At 42.5% G+C, this 26,165-nt stretch overlaps 1 protein-coding gene across 6 annotated transcripts in view; it reads right to left on the reverse strand.

The window, feature by feature from the left end:
• Nucleotides 1-400: 400 nt before the first annotated feature.
• The window catches only part of Urgcp (upregulator of cell proliferation), a 45,254-nt gene continuing 19,489 nt past the window's right edge, over nucleotides 401-26,165 (reverse strand). For 3 of the 6 annotated variants that reach the window (XM_071614258.1, XM_071614262.1, XM_027938351.2), the window contains 5 exons: nucleotides 10,278-10,304; nucleotides 9,902-9,972; nucleotides 6,601-6,651; nucleotides 6,254-6,292; nucleotides 401-3,731 (listed from right to left, as the gene is read on the reverse strand). In XM_071614258.1, the coding sequence (XP_071470359.1) occupies nucleotides 1,135-3,731; nucleotides 6,254-6,292; nucleotides 6,601-6,634 (2,670 nt within the window). In that variant the 5' untranslated portion in view covers nucleotides 6,635-6,651; nucleotides 9,902-9,972; nucleotides 10,278-10,304 and the 3' untranslated portion in view covers nucleotides 401-1,134. The remainder of the gene's footprint in view (nucleotides 3,732-6,253; nucleotides 6,293-6,600; nucleotides 6,652-9,901; nucleotides 9,973-10,277; nucleotides 10,305-26,165) is intronic. The other 3 variants (XM_027938352.2, XM_071614254.1, XM_071614242.1) reach the window with 2 other exon arrangements.

The following is a 26,165-nucleotide window of genomic DNA, read 5'->3' on the forward strand; positions in this document are numbered from 1 at the left end:
GTGGGGCAGGGAAAGATGTGGAGAGGACACCATAAGGGTCAGGCTGGCTTGCCCTGGTGGCTCAGGGATCCTTAGATATTGTGGAGGTTAGGAAGAGCCAATGGATGAGTACACCACTGGTTCCTTTGTGTTCTGCCATGTAGGTGTACAGTCTGGGGCTTCCTCCATCACCTATAAAATGGGGCAAAGATGGAATTACCTAAGTGCTTGTGAAAGCACTTAATTCCTTTCTTAGTTAACAGCCAGAATTGCTCTTTGCTTAAAGAAAGGGAACAATTTCACATTTGTCATGTAGTTCTCCAGAGCTCTCCTTAGGCAGTTGTTGCATCCTCTCTGAGCACACAGAACAGTGAAGGTACAGAGAGGCAGAACCTGTGCACTACTATCATGTGAGCATTCATTCATTCGACAAACATTTATTAAGTGCCTACAGTGTGCCAGACCCTGGGGATACAGAGCTGGATGTTCTGTCCCTGCCCTCAAGGAGCTCACAGTCTGGGGGCAGACAGTAAACACATGAGTGACAATACGCCATGAAATGTTGAGGCAGAGGTATGACAAAAGTGCTGGGACACAACAGGGTTTCTGATGAACGCTTCCTGGGGGCAAGGGTCAGGGAAGGCTTCACAGATCAGTCCACATATCTGGTGCCATGGCAGTGTCTTCCACACATGGGCAGGATCACATCACCAAAACCTCAAATGCTGGTCCACAACCCTTAGGTTGGGTGGAAGCAAGACCTCCCCTATGCTTCCTCAGGACAACTCCTAACCTCAACTGGATGTCCCTGCCTGCTGGGGCCTACAGTGACTGAGGAAGCTGTTCCGAACTCCAGGGGCCAATGAAGGAGTAGCTGTCTATAGGACCAACCCTCAGGAACCTTGACAGGATTCAGGAAAGATCAAATTACTGCTTGTGTCATCCCACCCAGGGCCTCTGATTTCCCCAGTGACATCTCTGAGCTGGTCTGTGAGGTTATCTCTTTTCTTAACACTGTTAGGAGACCCCTACCCCCGTCTTTTACTGGTCTTCCTTCTCATGTGCAGTAGGCACCAGCCGCTTCTCAGGTGCCTGGGCACAGCCTGCTAGACCCCATCAGAATAGGCCACCATAGCAGCCCCAACACCTGAACACTCACAGCCGCCGCACCAGCTCAATGAGCTGCTGGATGTTTTTGTTTTGGTTGGACAGGCCATTTCTGATGTTTTCTAGCAGGCATCTCTTCAATTCAAAAATGGCCTCACTATACCCAAGGCTCACAGCAGCCATGGGTGGTGCTCCATGCCACAGTCCTGGGACATGCCAGACATGCTGCCTCTCAGGGTCGCAGAAGGCTAGGCCCGCCAGTGTCCGGAAGCCACCACCTTGCTTCTCCATCTGGGCAGCAGCTCTGTTCAGGTCACTGGGTGGTTCCAAGAGCTGCCTCCTCTCTCTTGGCTTGGGGCTGGGGACAGGCATGTCATGAAGGTTCTGGTACACAAACTGATAGCTGGGCATGTGTCCTGTTTTTTCCAACCTCAGAAATGCATGCAGAATAGCTGGTGGAATGTCCCTCGTTTCAGCTAAACTGACCACAGTAACATTACTCAACCCCATTAGCAGAGTGGCCAGTGAAGCCTCCAGCTCAAACCTGTCCCCAGCTGAGGTCAAAGCCCCACTGATCAGCCCCCCAGAGTCTATCACAAGGATGTGGTCACAGCCCAGGTCCTGGCTGAAGCCCTCAGCCACTGTGATGAGCTGCATGAAGGCCCCCCGGGGACTGCAGATCCTCCCAGTAGCAAATCGCAGGCCAAACATGGTGTTGAGAAGCATGGATTTCCCTGTGCCTGGTATCCCCAGGGCAGATAGAACTACCAGCCGAGACCTCCTGTCCAGGCGGATGTGCAGCTCCTTGAGGAGCCCTGTGACCCAGCGAACAGGGATGCTCAGGGTTCCCCCATCCACCAATTCCAGGGGCAGCCCCAGCAGCAGCAGCTCTACAGCTAGGCCTGGGAAGTGGGCAAAGCGCCTCTGGCCAGCTGGCAGCCTCCCTGCCTCCACCAGGCAGCTCTCTGCCTCATAGAATTGCCCCATCTCACGCAGGAAATGCTCTACCCCAAGAGGCTCAGGCCAGAGTGGTTCACTCAAGTCTGAGGACCCGCTGAGTTTTGGTCTCAGAGTGAGAAGAGTCTCTGGGGGCTGTCTCAGCCGTGGCTGGCCTACCCGAGCCAGCCCCCACTCCATCCACCTCAGGAAGTATTGTCTCTCACCCGGAGAGGGGCTGCTGATCCCAGCAATGAACTCTTGTACCCCTGAGGTAGGCTCCTGGCCATTCTGCTGCATCCGGAGCTCCAGAAACCGACGCCTCAGCTCAGCCCGGTGCTTCTCAGGTGGGTCTGGGGCCCACTGCAGCTGGCAGAACTCCCTCTCCACTTGGGCCGCTTTCCTTCCAGGGTCTCCCTGCAGCCTCAGCTCATCCCTCCTGTAGGCATCTATGTCCTTGATCTTTCTGGTGATTCTCTCCATTCGGTCCTTTGCCTTCTGACACTCCTCACAGTCCTCATCAATTCTGAGGCCCAACTTCCGGGCTGCATGAGCCATGTCTTCCACAGACACCCTCCTGCAGGGGGACCGTACCACACTACCCACAATCCCTCTGATCCTCCTCACAAAGCTCTCGCTGTCAGTGCTACTGACCTTCACCAGGACGTGTGAGTGGTCTATCTTCAGCACAGGGATCAGCTTGTTCAGGAATCGGAGGTTTGTGTTCCGTTTCCCCCGGTAGGGACTCAGAATGAAGTAGTATTTTGTGGTTGACTCCTTCATAGAGTATAATAGTTTGTATTCCTTCTTACTGATGTTGTCTGTCAGAATAAACACAGCCGAGGAGATTTCTGTCAAAAGTTTAAACTGCAGCCAGTGAGACCCAATGTCACCTCGCAGGTTCAGAAAGGCCACAGGCTCTGGGAAGACATCCAGGTCATCCCTGCCGCTGGGAAAAAACCAAGAAATCTCTACTAACCCATCTGCAATCTCCCGGGGATTAGTGCCCAAGTTGAGATCCCGATGCCAGAAGCAGTCCCATTGCCTACGGCCCGGGCTGAGGATGGCATTGAGCAGCTGGGACTTAGAGTTGCTGCTGACATCCATGCGCACGAAGGAAAAGGTAGGTGCCCTGGATAGGACCACACTGTCCTCTCTTAGGCTGCCCAGGCCCCGAGGGGGCTGGGACCACCACGTCCGTACAACGGCCCGTAGGGCCCACAGCAGAAAGGTGTGATAGTGGTTTTCTGAGTCAGGCAACACAAGTGGGAGTGCAAACTGGCAGAGGGACATCTTGAGCACAATCTCCTGCTGCAGAAAGCTGTCTGAGGACAGCAGCAGGGCACAGAGAAGGTCCAGGGGGTTCACTGGTGTGTCGGGTGTTGGCAACTCAGAGAAAGAGTAGATGTCATCAGCAGCGATATCCTCAGCTGGATCCCAGTAGATCATCTCCTCCTCCATCTGGTTTTCCTTTTCTGCAGGCCGGGCATCTGGAGGCATATCCAGCACCATGGTGGTATTCCTGGCTTCAGCATTGAGGGCCTGCAGTTTTCTGAGGAAATGCCAGGGCAGGTCCTTGGGAACCTGAGGAGCCCAGTTTTTCATACTGTCAAAACTGATCTGCATAGAGTCCTGGAGGCTGAGCTTCTGCATCTGGTATGTCTCCAGTCCCAACAGGGATAGCATTTCCTGAAGCCTGCTTCTCTCCACTGTGGAAAGAAATGGAGACATGACTGCTCAGTCTACATTCCTGAGTCAGAGCCACTGTAGAGCTGGAGAGGGAGAGTCCAGCAGGAAAGGGTTAGAAAGGATGTCCCTAGGAGTGGGATGCAAAAACAGGAGGCTCAGGGTATGTTTAGCTGATCTGAGATCAGGGAGGGGATGGGACCCAATATCAAGGTAAATACTATCATCCTACACAGATGTGATAACATTAGAAAACAGAAAGGAAAAAAAAAAAAGAGTCACAATTAAAAACTGGGGAGAGTTCACGTAAAAGCACCAATTTCTGGTTTCTCTAGAAATCTCCAAAATCTAACACTTAGCTCAAAATTAATTGGTTAGAGTGAGCAGAACATGCCCCTTAGGTAATGAATGCAGGCCCCACCTCCCATGCCATAATGCATGCCAGAGTTGTTCCAGTGCTTCTGGCCACACACATAAGCTGAGCCTTGTGCTCCCTCAATGTCACCAGGAAGATTCCACAGGGGCACAATCACTATTTACTCTTTGGTTTCTAATTAATGTTATTTTTCCTTGTAAATAAGTTGGATAATATTTTAAAGGAAAATATTAGTAAGCAAGGAAAGTCAGCAATCATAGATCAGCATCAGATCTGAGACCAATATGTAATTTTTAGTCATAGTAAAATATCTGGTGCAGACTAAGTGAAAACTTGTTTATTTGTGCAGATAGTCAAATATCACTCTATACAATATAAAATCTTACAAGTTAGATGCTCTGGACAGGATTGCTATCTCCAAGAGTCTGGCATGGCATCTTACCAATGTTCGAACTGCACATAATCACTTTACTTTAAATGTTAATGCATAAAACAATAAATATAATAAAAGCTCCAAACTTTTCTCCAGTTCCTCTTGAGAGGAAGCAATATGCTTAAATAAACCAAGAGAAAAAGCACTGGTTGATTCAGCCCTTCTATTGTTTCCCAAGGTCAAGTAACAGATTCAGGACCTTTCCCAAATGACCTAAATGCTCCACAGCACTGACCACAAGGCTCAGAGTTCTTCAGCAGTGTGATTGTAAGACCACTCCAGAGAGAACAAGTGGCATGGGAACTTGCAAAAACAGAGGAACTGCATGGGAGGGTTACACTGTGGCAATATCCTGCGTGGATATTATTCAAGTTTCATAGTTTTGCCTGGATGAAATCAGGGACATAATTTTTCATCTATATAAAGAACAAATGTTTTTATTAAGTTACAAGGAGTAAAAGGCAACAGGGAAAAGCCAGAACAAACAACCCATTCTCCTATGCATCTGTGCCTAAACAGTGGCCTTTGGCAGGCCGTTTGGCAGCTCTGGGCCTGCATTCCCAAACTCAGGTGAAACTACTGGACCACCTGAAGGGTTTCCAGACTAGCTGAGATTAGAATCACTTTAGGAACTTGTTTAATAAAAGATTCCAGGGCTGGGGTTGTGGCTCAGCGGTAGAGCGCTCATCTAGCACTCTGCAAGGCCCTGAGTTGGATCCTCAGCACCACATAAAAATCAATAAAATAAAGGTATTATGTCCAACTACAACTAAAAAATAAATACTAAAATAAATAAATAAATAAAAGATTCCATCCAGCTTGGACCGGTGCCCCATGCCTGTAATCCCAGCAGCTTGGGAGGCTGAGGCAGGAAGATTGCAAAATCAAAGCCAACCTCAGCAACTGTGAGGTGCTAAGCAACTCAGTGAGACCCTGTCTCTAAATAAAATAAAAAATAAACCTGGGGATATGGCTCAGTGGTTGAGTGCCCCTGAGTTCCATCCCCAGTACCCCCACCAAAAAAAAAAGGTTCCATCCAGCCAAGCATGGTAGTACACTTACAATCCCAGCTATTCAGGGGGCTAAAGCAGGAGCATTGCAAATTCAAGGCCATCCTGGACAACTTGGCAACACCCTATTTCAAAAGTTCAAAAAAGGAATCGGGGTATAGCTTACATAGCTTGTACAAGGTCCCTGGGCTTAATCCCTAGTACCACACACACAAAAAGATTCCTGAGCTTCCCCTCCAAAGATGCTAAATATGGAAGTGGATGTGTTGAAGGAGAAGGTTACTACTGCTAGTTACTCCCCATGGTTTGAGCTCCCCAGAGGTTTGGTTTTCAGCAATATTACTAATGTTCCATAAATGGTTAATGGATTAGGGCATCCCAGATCTGGCACTTTGCCTTCCCAGGATTTGATGCAGACAGATGTGGAACCACCAGCCTAGGTAATATCCCCCTCCAATAATATATCAGAAAGCTATAACAGCTGGGTGTGGTGGCATATGCCTATAAACCCAATGGCTTGGGAGGCTGAGGCAGGAGGATCACAGGTTCAAAGCCAGCCTCAGCAATTTAGCGAGGCTATAAGCAACCAAGTGAGACTCTGTCTCAAAATAAAAAATAAAAACAGACTGTGGATGTGGCTCACTGGTTAAGCACTCCTGGTACCCACCCACCCCACCAAAAAAAAAAAAAGAAAAGAAAGCTAGAAAAAAAAGAGGAAATGCATACCTGCTGGGAAGTCATTGTCCTGAGCCTCATTCGTACCATCTATGAGAAAAGAAAAGAAAAAGAAAGTGTCAGGGCTAGGAATGTGGCTCAGTGGTAGAACAACAGCTTAGTACATTCCTGGGTTCAATCCCCAGTATAGCACCAAAGAAAAGAAAAATGAAGGTCAATCAAATATGTGCCTTTGATTGACACAAAGTAATTTAAGCTAAACCCAGAACTCTCCTTCTTTCTTACCAAAATAACAAAGTATCTCAATTATTAAAAATATGAAATCCTAGTTATTTTTCGCTTTTCTCCCCTCCTTTTCCTTCTCCAAACCAATCTATGCTAAGTCCCACAGTTTCTACCTCCATAATGGAACCCGCAGTCATCTCCTTCCATTTCTCTCCATTCCAAATCTAGGGAAATAAAAAACAAAAAACAGGCATTTAGTTTCATCAGCAAGTTAGAACATTTCTATCAAAACACTTAAGTAAGGGGGCTGGAGGTATAGCTCAGTGGTACAGTGCTTGCTTGCCTAGCATGCCTGAGGTTCAATCCCCAGCACCACACACAGACACACACACACAAAGTTCAAGTAAGGTTACTGTGGTCAATGATAACTGTTCCTCATGCTCAAGAAATGTTTTAGGTTTTGGAATTTTTCTTTGCAGTACTAGGGACTGAATCCAGTGCCTCAGGCATATCAGGCAAGCACTTCACCACTGAACTATATCCAAAGCACCTCCTACAACCCCAATTTTTTGTGGTATTGGATGGAATCCAGAAACCCTCTATCTTTGAGCTATATCCCCAACCCTTTTTATTTTATTTTTGAAACAGAATCTGACTAAGTTGCTGAGGCTGGCCTCTAATTCCTGCCTTATCTGCTGGGTCACTGAAATTAAAGTTATGTGCCACCCTGCCCAGTTCCCCAGCCCTTTTTAAAAATTTTTGAGAAAGGGTCTCACTAAATTGCTCAGGCTAGCCTCAAACTTGCAATCCTCCTGCCTCAGCCTCCAAAGCAGATAGGATTACAATCATGTGCCACAATGCCCGGCTCAACATTATTTTTATTCCATCAGAGTCTTTGTAATCACTTAAAGTGATATTTATATGAGAGCACAAATCCCCAGGTAGGGAGGGCAGAGTAGGAAAAGTTGTGTCTCTAGCATAACACTAAATTCATCAACACTAATATTTTAATGATAGAATGTATTTAATTAATGCTATCAGATATTTATATCAGGAAAAAAAGACTTTAAAAAAAATCGAGTCCTTGTGCATGTGAGGTAAGCCTTCTACCACTGAGCTAAATCTTCAGTCCCCAAATTTACATTTTTAAGAACTTATTATCAAAAAAAAGATTCTGATATTTTCAATTCTCTCATGATTCCCATATAATTAAGAGAAAATTCTAAAATTTCAAACTGTCTTCTTTGATGATGTCTCTGGGAAATGAATATGAGACAGGCCTGAGAGAAAAAAAGGAAAGGGCTTCTTAAACAGCCCAAAGATATAAGAGACAATGCAGGACAGTTCCCCTGACTCAAACTGCAATGTCTAGCAGTCAAAAGGTTATTTTGCTCAAAGTGAAGTAAACATCAGAAAAATTTTTTACAAAGAATCCAAAATACCATATATGGAAATGGCTAGAGAAGAGAATGGGAAACACTAGAGAGCCAGGGATGGGGTTGGAGGTTCTAGAGTAGTCCGAGCTGGAATCAAAAGTAACCTTCAGTCCCCAGAGGAAACAGGGCTTTGCTTGGTTAGGGATGGAAGAGAGCCTGATTTGGATTCAGAGAGATAACAGGTACAAGAAGTCAAGTGAGCACAAAGTAGTCAAAGTCAGGGAACTAAGAGGTGGACACAACCTAATGTTCCACAGGCAGAGATGCAGAAGGCAAATAAGCAAACTATGCAAAAAACAGGCAGGGACAAAGCAGGGCCCCAGCAAGAGCACAAATCCACAGCAAATACAGGGAGGCCACAAGGCTCAGATCCATGAGCCAAGGACTCTACTAGAATTCTTACTAGGGTGTGGCCCAAGAGGAGGTAAGCCTGAACTCCAACACCATAGGAGTACCAAGTTCAAATGGGCACAGGGCAGTGTGTGGGCCAGACCTACCATTAAAATTATATCCATTAAGAACTGTTATTAGCCTAAGTGGGAGAACTCAAAATAGGGCAATTAAAGCCATTTTCACTCAAACAAAATGATCTCCTCCCACCAATTATTACAATAGTTGGTATGCACCCTCTATAGTGTTTTCCATCAAATTTTGGAATACTTGTTATTGGGCAGTAAACAGAAATTTAAGACATCATTTCACACCTTAGAGCTATTAGCATCAAGAATGAGGTATGAGAGCTGGGATTGTGGCTCAGTGGTAAAGTGCTTGCTTAGCATGTGAGGTACTGGGTTTGATCCTCAGCACCACATAAAAATAAACAAACAAAATAAAGGCATGCTATCCATCTACAACTACAAAAAAAAAAAATTAAAAAGAAAGAATGAGGTATGAGCTGGGCTTGGTGGCACACACCTATAATCTCAGTGACTTGGGAGGCTGAGGCAGGAATGTCACAACTTCAAGGCTAGCCTATGGAATTTAGTAAAAGCCTGTCTTAAAATAAGAAAAGGAGCTGGGGATGTAGCTGACTGGTAGAGTCAGGGTTAATTCCTAGTACTACAAAAAAAAAAAAAAAGAAAGAAAAGAAAAGAAAAACAGAAAGAAAAAGAAATGAGGTATGGGTATCTGCATGCATAAGGATAAAGTTACACCTCTATCTAACACTGTATACAAGATATTAATTCAAAATGGATCAATGATACAAATGAAGAAAAGTGCCCAACCATGAAACTCTTAGAAAAAGACATGGACATAAATCTTCATAATTTTAGATTTGACAGTGGGTTCTTATATACCAAAAGCACAGGCAACAGAAGAAAAAACAAAAAAAAAAAAAACTTGTGCATCAAAGGACATTATAAATAAAAAAGAGGGTTTGGGATGTAGCTCAGTGGCACAGTGCTAGCCTAGCATGTTTGAGGCCCTGGGTTTGATCTCCAGCATAGGCAAGGAAGGAAATAAGGAAGATGAGGGATAGGGGGAAGAAAAGAAAAGGAAAAAAAAGGAAGGAACGAAGATGATCAACTCAACAGAAGAAAATATTTGTAAATCATATATCTGGTAGGATCTAGGTATCCATATAAAAAACTCTTTATGCTGGGAGTGGTAGCAAACACTTGTAATCCCAGGGACTCAGGGAGCCTGAGGCAGGAAAACCACAAGTTCCAGTCCATCCATAGCAACTTAATGAGACCCTTGGCAGTTTAGTGAGACCCTGTCTCACAATAAAAAATAAAATGGACTGGGATGCAGCTCAGTGATAAAGCACCCCGGGGATCAAGCCCCATACTAAACATACAAAAAAAGAACTCTTACGATTTTATAACAAAGACAATATCTCCACTAAAAAGTGGGCACAAGACTTGAATAGAACACCTTGAGATACAATCTTCTTATAAAAAGGAAAAATAAAGGTCTTACACTTATTTATTTTTGAGATCCATGATCCCCAGCCCAGGAAAGTACTGGAACCCAGAAACCCAATGGGACAGAAGAAAACACATCTGCTTCAAAGTGGGCTCAAGTCCAACTTTACCTGCAATTGCCACAGCTGTTCGTCTCTCTGATGGTTTTATTTCTGGGGCCACCTCTCCCAAATCAGAATGTCTGAAACAATTTCAGAAGAAAAACATAATTAATATAATGAACTATGGCTTACACCTATCAAATTGGCTGCATATGAAAATCTCTTGGGGAGCTTTTAAAAACTACAAACTCTGGGTTATACCCCAGGTCCACAAAACCAGAACCTCTGGGAGCCGGTTCTGGGCATCTCTGCTTTTAAAAGTGCCCTCTATGACTCTGATGTGCAGCCCAGTCAAGAATCATTAGCCTGGAAACTCCAGCACTCGCAAAAGCTGCTGGCCAGAGAATAAATACAGCCATTCAGAAAGACATAAAAATATACATACCCTTTGACCAGTAATTCCACTTCTATCCTAAGGAAATAATTAAGATTTAGTTATAAAGATGTTGATGCCAGCTTTATATATAATAGCAAAAAGTTGGATGCCTTTTTAAAATCAAAGACAGATAACAAAGAATTATGATCTTATTCTGCAGCCATTACAAAATATCCTGTGGATTTCTTTTTGTGGGCAAAATGATTTTAGATGAACAAAGATGTTAATGATATACTAATTAGGAGGGGAAGTCAGGTTACAAAATAGTATTCTAGTATGATACAATTTAATAAAATTGTGTGTATTTATCTATAGGCATATATAGAGAAATCTAAAGGAATGTTCTTAAAAGTTAATAGTGTAGGCAGGGAGGGATGATCCTAACATTTTTTTAAGTGATGCTGGGAATCAAACAAGACTAGCCTAGGCAATTTATACACCAAAAGCACAGATGCTAGGCAAGTACTCTACCACTGAGCTATACTACTAGCAGTCCCTGAATTCTTTTATAAAGACTTAAGAACTGTATTTCCATTATGAATAACCTATTTTAGGTATGTCATAGAAATAAGCAAACAAATATATGTGTTGATTTTGTCAGAAGCCACGGTTTTCACTGAAGAAAGGACATATAAATATAAGAAGAAGTTACAAAACTTACAGAGGTGTAATGGAATGGAGGCACTAGTATGAACTGTAACTTCACATGGATGCTCAGATCTGTTTATGTACATGCATATTTCTATGTGTAGATATGTATATATGAATATGTATACACACACATAGCTCTGTCCCCAATATGAGCCAGGAAGCAAAGACACTGCAATAGCAATGCACACACCTCGTACCTTTAATTCCATGGCAAAAGAAACAACAATTTCCTGGAGATTCTGGCTAATGCCAGGACTAGCAGGGAAAGAACAAGAGGACTTGAGTATATTAGTTCAGAAAGCAAGCAAGTGCTCTGAAAAGTTCTGGGGCATGTATAGGATTCGGGTGCCAACTAGAGGGGCTTCCCCTGGCCAAACTGGGGACAGTGTGAGCATGAATAGAATACAGTAATTAATTTAAAACCATTGAAAAACAGGAATTAATTAGTCCATACAGATAACAGACAAATAAATGGAGGGCTCTTGCTCACAACAGAATGTTAAATATGGAAGGGGTGCTGTAGTCAGAATGCTATCATTTTGCAAACATTATATTAAGATAGTCCAAGCAAGAGCAAATACCCAATGCTAACTCTCAAAGAGGAGAATGCTGATGAGGAGCAGGCTATTTGCCTGGTCTTAAAATGTCTCCTTTTAGACTGTTTATTAGGTGCCAGGAAGAAAAAAACACAATGGAGAGCTCAGGTGATACTCTGGATGATCAAAATGAACCTTAATGTGGAGGACAGGGAGACTTCACGTGCCCTATTGTGACACAGTATCTCTGCAGTGTTCTGGCCCAGAAGGTAAAGTTCTGATCAATCATGAGGACAAATGCAAAATGAGGGACTTTATGCTAAAGAGGAGAAGTGTATTATTCCAGAGTGTGCATGTCACAAAAGACAGACTATGGAAATGTTCAGGATTAAAGGGAGTTAAAGAGACAAAACCAAACACAATACCTGACCCTATACTAGATCCTGCACTAGAAAAGGAAATTTTGGGGTCCAAAGACAAACAAAAAAAAAAAAGAAAGAAATATGGTTGTGTTCCTGTACTGTTGTGTTACTGTACTGTGGTTATATAAGAAAGTATCTCTATTATTAGGAAACACTGAAGGATTTAAGGGAAAAGTCAGGTGGTATATATAACTTACTCTCTCTATGGAATGAATGTTTGTATCATTCCAAAATTCATATGTTAAAAAGTTTACCCCCAGCGTATTGATATTTGGAGATAGGGTTTTGGAGGTGATTAGGTGATGAAGGTAGAGCTCTCATGAATGGGATTAATGCCCTTATAAAAGAAGCCCAAGGGAGCTTGTTTCATCTACCACCATGTGAAGACACAGCAAGAATGCACTATAAGGAATGGGCTCTCACTAAATGGTGCCTTGATCTTGGACTTCCCAAACTACAGAACTATGAAAAATAAATTTCTGTTGTTTATAAGCCACCCACAGTCTATGTTATTTTGCTACAGCAACCTGAATGGACGAAGTTTCTAATGGTAAGAAAAAAATATTTTTGTGTTTATGTGTGTGTGTATATAGGCACACATAGACACAGATGAGAGAATGCAAGAGTACACAAGAGAAGTGATGAACAACAATGATAAATGAGGTAAAATGTTAATGGGAGAATCTGACCAGGCATGGTTGCGCACACTTATAATCCTAGCAACTCGGAAAGCTGAAGTAGGAGGATCACAATTTTAAGGCCAGCATAGGCAACTTACCAAGACCCTGACTCAAAATAAAAAAGGAATAGTGAATGTAGTTCAGTGGTAGAGTGCCCCTGGATTCAATTGCCAGTACCACAAAAAAAAAAAAAAAAAGAGAGACTCTAGAAGGGGTCTTGGGACCTTTTTTATTTTTGTAACTTATCTCTAAAAGGAAATTATTTGTAAATAAAAAGTTAAAATTAGGGGCTGGGATTGTGGCTCAGCGGTAGAGTGCTTGCCTAGCACGGGCGGGACCCGGGTTCGATCCTCAGCACCACATAAAAATAAAGGCATTGTGTTGTGTCCATCTACACCTAAAAATATATATATATTAAAAAAAAAAGTTAAAATTAATAGTGGATAGTTACATCTGGGAAACAGGACATTCAACTATTTTGGTCTTATTTGTATTTTTTAATAATAGCATGTGTTAATTTTATAAAACTAATAGAGCTATTAAAATGATGATGATTCAGGGTTGGGACAGATGAGACAAATGGGTGCCAAAAAAAGACTTGATAACATGGTGTCCTTAAAAAATTATTCTTTCAAGAGTGCATATTTTATATGTGAGTCTGTGGCATAGAGAACAGGCCTCAGGCCCCTTGAAGAAGGCATAGAGCACCTCCCTAAACCCCCATTCAGTTGCTCAGCAAGACAAAAGTTTTGTATTAAGTACATCCTCCCAGAGGAACTTTTAGAACCTTTCATTGTTATTCCAGCATGTTCCTTGGGGTCTCCTTCTCTACCCAGAGACTTCTGCCACCCACTTAAGATGGTCCCAATAGCTAAAGGTTTCCTGCGTGCATGGCCATCTTAGTCATTATAGACAAAGCATTAAAAAAATGTGACTTCATCAAACCTTGATGCTGATAAAAATACAAGTTTTTCATTGCTTTCTCTTCACTTGTCTGCAGAAAACATATTACATATTGCTTTGTAACATGAAAAACACCAAAAGTAACCTTAAAAAAGAAAAACAGCATGACAGGTTAAAAATAGTTCCACAGAGGGGAAGCTACAAGCCTGGCCCTGAGGCTCCAGGATGCTGCCAGAGAATGTCAGGTAGGGAGAGAGCAGATGACAGGTTTTTACAGCCCAAGATGCCAATAACAGGCCTCCTAGCTGGACACTTGTCCCCCAGACATGCCTTCCAGATAGTGCCCTGGACAGGAGTTTAACTTCACCCCTTTCCATCCCACGTGAGAAAGTGGCAAAGCCACAGGGATGATTTTGAGTTTGTGCTAATTTAGAAAAGAGTACATATTTGCAAATTCTGTACTTTATTCTTGCTCCCAAACTGCTTGCAACCCATCACAACTGAAATGCACAAACCATTATTTGTGGATCCATCACTGCTCCTGAAAAATGGGGGAAACTGGAGGCAGAGCCAAGTGTCTAATGATTCTTATTTTACAACTTTACTACACATATGCATGATATCTTTGAATACTTGTACTGGACTAAATTGTGTGTATCCTCAAAATTCTTATGTCGAAGTCCTCATCCCAATGTGGCTATATTTATAGATGAAGCTTTTAGGTAATTAAGACTAAATGAGGCCACGAGGGCAGGGCCCTCATGTGATGAAATCGGTGTCCTATAAGAGGAGGGCTCGCGATTGCACGAGCACGCGCTCTCTCTGAAAATGCACAGAGAAAAAGACCTGATTAGAAATCCTATCTGCAGTACCTTGATCTGGGACTTTCAGCCTCCAGTACTGGAAAACGTAAATCTCTCTGTGTAAGCCCCCAGTCTGTGGTACTTTAGAGGGCAGCTCAAGCAGACTAATTCAATACCCAAAATCTACTTTGCAAGGTGGAAAGCAGGGCTCAGAGAGATGTGGCCAAGGGATCTGCCCACATCACCAGAGTTAGGACCCAAATATCTGAATATCTGGTTCTCTTCTAGTTCATTATTTTTTTTTTGGTTTTTTTGCAGTGTTGAGGATCGAACCCAGGACTCAGTGTATGCTAGGCAAAAGATCTACCACTAAGCTATACCCTCGGTCCTAGCTCATTATCTTTAAGGCTCAGGAAGGTTTGAGATAACTTCTAATGATAGCTAATACTTTCAAAAGTTATACAAAGAGTCAATCTGTTAACCCTAACTCCAGCCCCATTTTGTGCAGTGGGCATTGTAGCCTTAGGCATCTTCCCATCTATACTACAGGCAGAGTTGAATTAGGATGGCAAAATACTAATAGGTCCTAGACACAGGCAAGGGAGTTTTCTGAAAAGCAGTTTTTGCAAATTACTAATATCACTATTTTTTTTAATTCCAAAAATAATATAAATATAAAATATTGAAAAGTATCATGCTTTTGCTCTCTTTCCTATCATACTTTCAAAAACTATCCCTACATTAATCTGTCCTTCCCTCCTTTCAGTCCACTGATGCTACTCTAGGACATCTGTTAACTGATACACTGCATTCTGTGTGCTCCATCTGACTCTCTCCTTAGTAGCTGTGTAGTTTCAGTCTTCTCTTGAGACTCACTCTGGCCCTATGCTCTTTTTTCTTAATTAGTATATTTTACTCTACATATTCTACTTTCTTACTCACTTAACTGATCATGAATATTTTCCCATATCCTTAGCAATTCTGGAAAACTTTCAACTTTTAATACTAGAGGTAATTTTTAAAGGGTAAATGTTTTCTTTCCTCTCTCTCTTTTTCCTTTGTATTGAGAATTGAATCCAGGGGCATTTTACCACTGAGCTACATCCCCAGACCTTTTAATTTTCTTATTTTGAGAAAGGGTTTCACTAAGCTGCTAGGGGTCTAAGTGGGTCTCAGTAATGCTGAGGGTGACCTCTGACGTGTGATCCTCCTGTCTCAGTCTCTCACATCACTGGGACTAAAGGTGTGTACCCCCATGCCAGCAAGGGTAAATATTCTCTTACCAGTATTCAAAATACATGTTTAGGTGGCCCCAAAATATGGAGATAAAGTCACTTTCTAGAGGTGAAAAATGAATCCATAGGTTTGCAAATGAGCTCCATCATTTGCAAAAGTAATCTAACCCTGTCTTAGAAGCTAGTCTATAAATAGCTTAAAAAAAAAAAAAAAGAAAAAGAAAACAGCAGAGCATACGGTACATACTTGTAGTCCCAGATACTCAAGTAGACTGAGGCAGGAGGATCATTTGTGTCCACCAGTTTGTGGATAATGCAGTATAACATCTATCTCAAAAATAAATAAATAAGGGACTGGGGTTGTGGCTCAGTGGTGGAGTGCTTGCCTAGCATGTATGAGGCCCTGGGTTTGATCTTCAGCACCATATATGAATGAACAAATAAAGTAAAAAATCCATTGGCAACTAAAAAATATTTTTAAATAAATAAATAAGCAAGCAAGCAACCCAGGCACAGTACTGCATGCCTATAACCCAGGGACTCAGAAGGCTAAGGCAGAAGGATCCCAAGTTCAACATCAGCCTCAGCAACTGAGACCCTGTCCTAAAATAAACAATAAAATGAGCTGGGGATGTAACTTGGTAAACAGACCCCTGGCTTCAATTCTCAGTACCAGAATAAAATTAAATAAATAAACACACACCTACATTCACATGCACACACCAAAACAAACAAATCCTCTCAAGCCTCTAGGGTGTGCCTTCCAGGGGCACCTCTTAGCACAGACATCTCTCCAGGGCAGAAGTGACTTGACCTTCAGTGTCCTCAGCTCTTTCTCACCATGTTAGGAAGTTTATTCCAGATTGGCTACAGGATGAAAACCCTGAACATTGCCAGGATACAGATGGAATCCACCCAGAGACCTACCTCTATTGTGACTGGCACGAGGTGGTCTTATTTCTATTTCTGGCAAGTCTACAATGGCTCACCTTTCTCTTCCACCTCTCCATGGAAGATGAAGCAAAACTAACTTTCCTAGTCTCTTTTTCTTGTTTTTCCCTTTCCTTTCTTTTTCTTATTTTATTTATGTTTTTCTAATTTTCCAACAGAATTAACTGGGGAGCTTTTGTACCAATACCTGGAGTTTCTGATTCAGCAGACCTGGGTGTTTAATGAATAAGAAATTATCTATTGGAGTTGGGTGTGGTGGCACACACCAGTAATGCCAGTGACTCAGGAGGCTGAGACAAGAGGATCACAAGTTCAATGCCAGCCTCAGCAACTTAGTGAGGCCCTAGTCAACTTAGCAAGACATTCTCTCAAAATAAAAAATGGATACGTATGTAGGTAAGTAGGTCTGAGGACATAGCTCAGTGGTAAAGCATCCCTGGGATCAATCCCCAGGATGGATGGATGGATAGATAAATAGATGAACAGATGGATAGAAAGAAAGAAAAAGGGAAAAGAAGAGGAGGGGTAGAAAGGGGAAGAGTAGGAAAGGGAAGAAAAGAATCCATTGGACACTGGGATAAGCCACACCTTTGTTTTTCTGCTGATCTGCCTCAGAGCAGACAACCCCTGGACAATGCCCATCAATGCCATGCACAAACAGGATAAAACTGTGAGCAGGCCCAGGTCTTGTCTCACATCAACCACTGATTACCACCAACAACCATGGCTTCTTCACTGGGTGATGCCAAAAGACAAGATAGTACCTAGAAAAACAACTGTCCCAGATGAGCACTAGATGAGCACAGGTACACTGTCATCCTATCATGATAACAGATGACACAGCTATAAATACTTACAAAAATGTAATTGACAATACATTACAAACTGCTTTGGATAATAAAGAGCAACTCCATTTTTGAGGTTAGATGTAAGACTTTTCAAGTCCCCTTCCCTTTCTGCTCTACATCTGGTGGGATGACAAGAAAGCCTGAGGTTCCTTCCTTGGTGCTGGCTGGGGACCCTCACTCAGTTACCACCCTAAACCAAAGCAAAACTCCAAGATATCTGCTCTGCCCCAAAAGTCTCACTCCTTGTAGCAATAAATCTTTTTAAACCTTTGGGTATATGTTGTGGGTTGAACTGGGTGCCCCAAGTCCCAACTCTGGTACTGTGAATGTGATTCTACTTGGAAACAGGATCCTTGCAGATGTGATTAGTTAAATTTTAAGATAAGGTGATATAGACTGGGCCTCTCATGCAAAAACTAATGCCCTTTTAAGAGGGAAATCTGGATACACAGAAAGAATGCCATATGACAACAGGGCTAGGCTGATGTAATGCATCTACAATCCAAGGAAAGTCAAGGATTGCCAGAAGCCAGAGAGAGGTCTGGGGCAGAAACCCCTCAGAATCTCCAGATTTAAAACAAGTCATGCTAATCTCTTTGTTTTGGCTTCCAGAGCTGTAAAAGAATAAACTACTACTTCCTTTTTTTAGCCACCTAGTCTGTGGTACTTCTGACAGCAGCCACTAGAAACTAATACCAACCGTGTGTGTGGCTTGTCAGATGTATTATTAGCTTCTACCTCTGTCTTCACATGGCTTTCTCCCATGTGCCTCTTTTCTGCTTCTTATACAGACACCCATCAAGTTACCCTAGAGACCAGCCTAATCTGGTATAACCTCATCTTAACTAATCACATCTATAAAGACCCTATTTCCAAAAAGAAACACATTTAGGACTCTAACATATCTCTTCAGGGGGACACAATTCAATACACAATGATATCTAGGACAAATCTGGGGTAGGGACATCCTACCTATAAAAGGCAACTCTGAAAGGCTTAAAGCTTGCTGTGCAAGTTAGTTGCAGTGGCACACGCCTGTAATCCCAGCAGCTTGAGAGGCTGAGGCAGGAGGATTTTGAGTTCAAACCCAGCTTCAGCAACTTAGAGAGAGCTTTAGCAACTTAGAGAGGATTTCAGCAACTTAGCAAGACCTTGTCTCTAAATAAAATATAAAAAAGAGGTGGTGATGTGGTTCCGTGCCCCTAGGTTTAATCTTCAGTACAAAAAAAAAACACAAAAAACAAAAACTTGCTGTGCAGCAAAGGAATGGCTGAGACAATGTACAATATACATGAAAAGATCCTATCAAGTGACACACAGGAAGGACAAGGAGGTGCCAGATAAAATATCACTGCCTGCTAGGAGAGGAGGCAGAGTGACCACCTGAACCCTAAGGCCATAATCATCCCAACACCCCCAAACTGAGAGATTTCTGAGAGAAATAGTTCTAATAAGCCACCAGTCTTTGTCAAGGTTTCCACGGCATGTAAGGCTCACCATATGATAGGAAGTGAAACTTTCAAGAGCAGCCCTAATCCTCCAACAGCGTACCCTAGACTTAAGTTGGAGAGATGAAGAATCCCTCATTGCACAAACACTGCATAACACAGATGCTAATCCATAAAATGAGGTTTGCTATCCCTGGCCTGCATAGCTCATGAGGTTGCTACAAGGATCCAAAGAGATTACATCCTAAGCAAGTCAATGTTCTCTTGGATTTACCCTACATGGATTTACTGCTTGGAACCTTTCTAGGAGTTTGGGATATAAAGGTGAAGGGCAGAAATGCCTGACTCTTCACTTAGTTCAATGAGGCAAGGAGAAATTGACAATGAGTAATACCAAAAACAAACTAGAAGATGTTAAGTGCTTAGAAAATAGAAAGCAGGCTAAGTCAGGGTGGGGTGCAGGCATGAGAGGGTAAAAGCAGATGTTGTATTGTGGGATGGTCAGAAGGGACCATGTAAGCACAGGCTTTAGAGGCACAGCCCAGAAAAAGCCCCAAGTTGCTCAGAGGTTGGCAGGGAGACTGAGTTTCAGAGGCCACAAAGAAGACTCTGGCTTTTATTCTTCAGGACAGAAGAGCCATCACTGGCTCTGAGTCAGGGTAACAGGCCTATCTGTGTCACTGGCTGAAGACTGAGACCTGGCCAGCAGCCCTCGAGATGATAGCACATGGCTAGGCCCTCAAGGTATCTATGAAGTGAAATCCTCAACACACAAGACAGAGGGTGTGAGAAAGACAGAAGACACAGGTTAAATCCAAGATTTTAGACTCAATCAGTTGGTCCTATCTCCATTGGCCACGGTTGTGGGTAAAGCAAGGCTGAGGGGATCATGAGCAAATCAGCACTGACATGCTGACATAAACCAGCCCCTACCTCCCATTTGCCAACATGAGCTGGAAGGGGCCTGGAGTCCAGGAGAGTCAACATCCCACTGTAACTGGGGAAACCACGGGCAGGAATTTTCCCAAAGACATAGACTCTAAAGCTCCTCCACATCAAGGTTTAGCTACAACAAAGATAAGAATCAATTTGCATTTTAGCCAGGCATGGTGGTATGCACCTACAATCCTAGTGACTCAAGAAGGAGGCTGAAGCAGGAGGATCACAATTTCAAGGCCAGCCTCAGCAATTTAGCAAGATCCTATCTCAAAATAAAAAATAGGGGCTAGGGTTGTAGCTCAGTCGGGGAATGCTTACCTAGCATGTGTGAAGCACTAGGTTTGATTCTCAGCACCACATTAAAATAAATAAAATAAAGGTATTATATCCATCTATAACTAAAAATAAAAAATAAATAAAAGTAAAAAATAAAAAGAGCGGGGGCTATAGCTCAGTGGTATCGCACTTTCATAGGATGCACGAGGTCCTGGATTCAATCCTCAGTGCTGTTAAAAAACAAAACAAAACAAAAAACCTAACAACTTTATAAAAAGCTATAATGAAGAGAATATAAAACAGATCTCAGTCTCTGACCCATACAGCAGTATTGTTCCTGGTGTGCAGGTAGCCTGGACACTCAGTCTCTAGGTGCAAATCCTTAAAAGGAAAGATTTGTCTCTGAATTATTCCATTCTAGGTTTTTTGTTTGTTTCTCTCTCTCTCTCTCTCTCTCTCTCTCTCTCTCTCTTTTTGTAAAGCCACAATTGAAGGTATGGTCTGCTTGGTTAACACAGCTTCTTACTCTGGAACCCACATGAGCACATCCTTACTTCTGCTTCACTCAGAGGGTATGAGGAGAAGCTGCCTGTGCTCTTGAAGAACAAAAACTACAGAATCCAACCTTTTTGTCTGTGCCTTGGAAACCAAATTTAAACCAACAGTAATAATCTTGAATAGTCATTGTATGGTTTGTATCTGAAATGTTCCTCAAAAGCTCATGTGTTAAAGGCTTATCCTAATGCAGCAGTGTTCAAAGGTTGAACTTTGGGAAATCATTGTATCATGAGGACTCTGACCTCATCAATGAATTAATTCATTAATAAATGAAGTTATAGTTTAATGAACTTTTAAGAGGTGGTAGAAACTTGAAGAGATAGGACCTAATTGGAGAAACTCAGTCACTGGAGGCACATCTCTAAATGGTTTACTTTGTCCTCAGACCCTTCCTCTCTTTTTCTGTCTCCTGTCTGCCATAAGGTGAGTCACTTTGCTCTTTCACACGCTCCCTGCCATTGATGTTCTGCTTCAACACAGGCCCAGAAGCAATGGAACCAAGTAACCATGGACTGAAACCATGAGCTAAAATAAATCTTTCCTCTTTTAAGTGATTTTTCAAGTATTTCATCACAGCAACAAAAACTTAGTAACAGTCATTTTGCATCAAGTTTTTTTTACCTTAAACTGTTGAGCTGGGCCTCAGTGTCTTCATCTATGTAAAGGGGATAATAATAGTACCTACTGCATAGGGTTGCTGTGAAGATTAGCTAACATATGCAAAAAGCACTCAGTACAGGCCTGTCAACATACTTTTTGGAAATTGACTGGATTTAAATTTAAAAGAGCATTTCCTAGGACTGGAAAGTCCCTTTCCTGGAGGTTCTAGGTTAGAGGCCCTCCCCTGAGCTTAGGGGTGCTCTTCTGTTTCAGGTCAACTGCTTGGATGTTCTACTGAAGCCCTGATTAAGTGAAGCTTGAAGGACTGCTCTATAGAACCAGTGCCGCCTCCACCCCTGAGAGACCTCTGGGTATAACAACGAGAATCCTAGATTTGCAATGAAAGCCACTGCAAGGCCTCAGCTCTACAGGCAAAACTATGTCCCTTCCACACAGACCACAGCCCTGATGGATTTCTCCAAGAGCAGGTTAAATCTTGTTCAAGCTCTCTAGTGCTTTCTCCTCAAAGTGTGGTATATAAGCCCCATTCCTCCCTCCTCTACTTGGTCCTCAATCTGGCTCCCTTAAGTCAGTCTAGGCCACAGTGAGAAAGCAAAGCCCTTCCTTCCCTGTTAAGATATTGGTGTTGGACCAGGCATGGTGTTACATACCTGTATGCCCAGTGACTTTAGAGGCTGGGCCAGCCTCAGCAACTTAGCAAGACCCTCAGCAACTTTGTGAGACCCTGTCTCAAAATAAGAACTGGGAATGTAACTCAGTAATAAAGTGCCCCTGGGTTCAATCTTCAATAACCACCCCCCCCCCAAAAAAAAAAAAGAAGATACCTGTGTTGGGAGAGAACCTTCCTAGATAAGAAAGACAATAGGTTAAAATAAGCTTTAAGAATTTGTAAATGTCCAATGAATGTTAATAGGAGTGCTTTAGTTACCAAGGCAGATGAGTCCTTGAGAATTCCAATGGATGGTGATGTTGCTCAGGGGAGTGGGCATGAGGTCTCCAGTTAAGGTTATAAAGGACAAGCAAATAAGGACAAGGCCAAAAGAAATGTCAAGGAAGGCTGGAAAGAATAAAAAGAAGGGGAGGGGAGGAAAGAGGAGAAGGGGAAATAAGAAGGGAAGGAGTGAGTGAAAGAGAGGAAAGAGGAGAGAAGGAAGAAAGCGAAAAGAGGAAGGGAGACTGGCTCAGTTCAGGTACCCTCTCTCTCCTCAGGCACTGGCTCTGGGTCTACAGAGAACCACTGGCTTTGGGTTTATGTCCAGTGATAGCTTCACACAGTCTTGAAATCAATCAGTTCCCTCATCTACTACCATGAGTCTTACTTCTCCCCAGCTCCACTCAGAGCCCAAGCTTCCTCCCCTGAACTTGACTGACACTCCCACATCCTCTCCTCTTTCCTCAGCCTGAGCTCCTTCCTTCCCAGACAGGCCTCATTCCATGTGTGGGAAAATTTCAGTATAACAATGACCATATTTTCTGCAAATGAGAAGCTGAGGAGTATAAATTCATTTATGTGGATCAAATGTTACTGGTGGAATGTGGGTGGTTAGAACTTGATATTACCAATCAGATCAAACAAACTGGACTGGGATGAGGTTTCTAGAGAATGGGTGAATGAAAATGTCATGTTTCCTACTCTTTGGGCTGATGTCATGTATAGGGAGGTATGAAGAACACTTAAAAAATCTGGTGGTAAAGGGGAAAGTGGTACATTTTTAGAGATAATTTGTTAGTGTCAATTTAAAAACAGGCAAGATCTCTGACCACAAAGTCCAATTCTCTGCATCTGCTACAGATGTCTAGAGGGAGACAGAGATGGGCAGCATTAGACAAAACTGTAAATATTCTTAACTAAATAATATAACCATGCCATAGAATATTATATAACTGTCAACATTTAGGTAGATCTGTTTCTTGTTCTGACATTCAAAGAACTTCAAGGCATACTGTTGAGTGAATAAAGCAAGCTGCAGAACAGTATGATAGCACTTACATAAAAACAGAGTAAAGAAAAAACATGATATGTAAATGCAAAGGAAAAGTCTGTCAGGTAGTACAACCACAGGTGGGGAACAGAGAAGGACTCTTATTTCTGTAAGGCTGTCTCTCTAAGATTAACAAAATATTTAAAAATACAGTAGTTCTCTCTTATCCCTAGTTTTGCTTTCCACAGCATCAGTTATCCATGGTCATTTGCAGTCTAGAAATGTTACATGGAAAATTCCAGAAATAAATAATTCCTAAGTTTTAAATTTTGTGCTGTTCTAATAGCATGATGAAATCTGCTGTCCAGCCCTGTCACACCCAGGACATGAATCATCTTTTTCCCAGTGTATCCATGATCTATACACTATCCATCAGTCATTTAGTAGTCATTTATCAGATCAGCTATGTCACAGCTTGTGTTCAATAACCCTTACTTCATTTAATAATGGTCCCAAGTCACAAACTTTTATTCTAGTATATTATTACAAAAGATATATTTTATTGTTATTGTTGTTAATCTCTTATTGTGCCTAGTTCATAAATTAAACTTGATCACAAATTAAACTTTTTCATAGGTATGTACGAAAAAAACAGAATTTTATATTAGCCACTGTTTCAGGCATTTGCTGAGGATCTTTCAATGACTCCTACACAGATATAGTTATACATGGACACAATATCTTTATTTTGTTTATTTATTTTTATGTAGTGCTGAGGCTTGAACCCAGTGCCTCACATGTGTGAGGCAAGCGCTCTGCTACTGAGCCACAATCCCAGCTCCTATACACCAGTAATTTAAGAGTGGTGGTATAGTCACGAGCAGTAGTACATACCTGTAGTCCCAGTGACTTGAGAGGCTGAGGCAAAAAGATCACAAGTTTGAGGCCAATCTTGACAACTTAGCGAAACTGTCTCTAAATACAAAATTTAAAGAGAGCTGGGGATGTAGCTCAGGGGTGAAGGGCCCTAGGTTTGATCCTCAGTACCACAGGGGGAAGAAAAAGGGGTAATGGTCTAGAGAAACCTGGATTACATTTGATTTTTATTTTCTGTCTTATACATTTTATGTTACTCAAATTATCTACCAATATAATCTGAAAAATGTATATACTTTGTATAGGTAACCCAGGTTTATTAAAGGAACTTGAGGAGCTATATCTAGTGCACAGATAGAAATGAAAATCTGGGAATTCAGGATGGATGGTTAGGGATTGTTAGGGATAAGAACACCTTTGAGAATCTGATGAAAGCCAAAGATGCTTCCAGGAAAAATATACACCACACCTAACACTACACACAATTTCAGGGAATGCAGGAACAACCCCAGAAACCCACCTATAAATCATGGACCAACAGTTAAAGCTACAGAAATAGGCTGAGCATGGTGGCACACAGCTGTAATCTCTAAAACACAGAAGGTTGAGGGAGGAGGAGCATAGTTTGAAGATAGCCTGGGTAACTGAGCAAGACTCTGTGTCAAAATAAAAAAAGGGTTAGGGATGAAGCTCAGTGGTAGAATGTCCCTGAGCCCTGAGTTCAATCCACAGTACCACTTAAAAAAAGAGAGAGAAATAAAAACAGATCACAGAACCCAAGGAAACACCAACAATGAAAAAGCAAGCAGAGAAGGCAATGTTAAGCAAGGCAAGGAAAGGAGATTTAGGCAGTTGTAGAAAGGGCAGGGAAGGGCAGATAAGGAACAGGGATGGTGGGAGCTGGGTGAGTGTTATGTGTTCAGGAATGGCTAGCTGGTGGCAGGGGGGGTGAGCATTATGTGTTTTCTGCCCCTCTGCCTACTCCATATTGCTTCACATGGTTTCTCCCAGAGCTCAACACAAGGATATGGGCAAGAAAGGCCCTTCAGCAATTAGTAAGACAATGAGCCCAGAGTCTGGCCCTGCCACCTCCTCTGGCCTTGTCTCCACACAAAAGGCTGTGGGTCATTTCTCAAACACACCTTTTTCTTTAACACAACGCCTGACACATTCAAAAGATCTGCAAAAATGCTTAAGATTTCTTCTTTCCTTCTTAGCTCTCTCATGGACCTTATCAATAAAAAAACAATGGATTTGGAAACCCCTACATAAACACTTCAGTCAGAATTCAACTTTTCTCCTATCTCTACCCTATATTTCCAGATTTGCTTCCCCCAACACCTACTGTAGTAGGTTTGATGATTGTAATCAGCTGACTAAGACAGGACAGGGGTCTCAGGAAGCACTGTCTCCTTTGCTGGGCTTGTTTTCCAAGGAAGCCTATAAGGAGACACTGGGAGTCATGTCTGGAGATGTGCTTCATGCAGGCCACTGGACTGAGCCAAATTACTCAGTCTAGCTCAGGTCTCATTTGTAAGAGATGTGCATTGTATATCCAGTAATAAGCACATAGTTTTCCTCCATAAAACAAAATGAAGAATACTAAAGGTTTTGTGACCTCAGTTTTGCAATGTATACTCCTCATAAAATTAAAAATTACTACACACTGCAGATTCTGGGTCACTTACAAATAGCTCGAACCACACATATTGCATGTCACTTACAACAGAGACATAGTTTAGGCCCAACTGGCTCACAGAATCACCAGCCCAACATTGTTATCCTCTGACCCAAGTCTAAAAAGTAGTTTGCTTAGGAACCAAGTGCACCATGATTTTTTCAAAGCTTCATGACAATTCTACACAGGCTCAGTCACCCACATGCTGACTCTAGGAGGCCTTGCCTTGCACTTTCTTGACAAGTGGGACAGGAATGCAGAGGGACCTTGAACCCCTGAGTCAATCAACCTGGCCTTCCCAGGGATGGGCCACTGCTTATTCTATTTATGAGCTCAAAGTACTGGGTACAGAGCTGGCAGTGAAAAGGCCAGGTCCCAGCAGTGATTGCTGCTCCCAAGCCTAGAAAAACAGTGGGCCTGCAGCTAGAGTCTGTAGGCCTAGATTCAAGTTCAGCTTGCTTCATGTAGGCCACTGGACTGAGCCAAATTACTCAGTCTAGCTCAGGTCTCATTTGTAAGAGACACAGCATCCCCATCTTCAACCTACAGG

This window comes from Marmota flaviventris, chromosome 1 (genome assembly GCF_047511675.1).
Source record: "Marmota flaviventris isolate mMarFla1 chromosome 1, mMarFla1.hap1, whole genome shotgun sequence".
Lineage (NCBI taxonomy): Eukaryota > Metazoa > Chordata > Mammalia > Rodentia > Sciuridae > Marmota > Marmota flaviventris.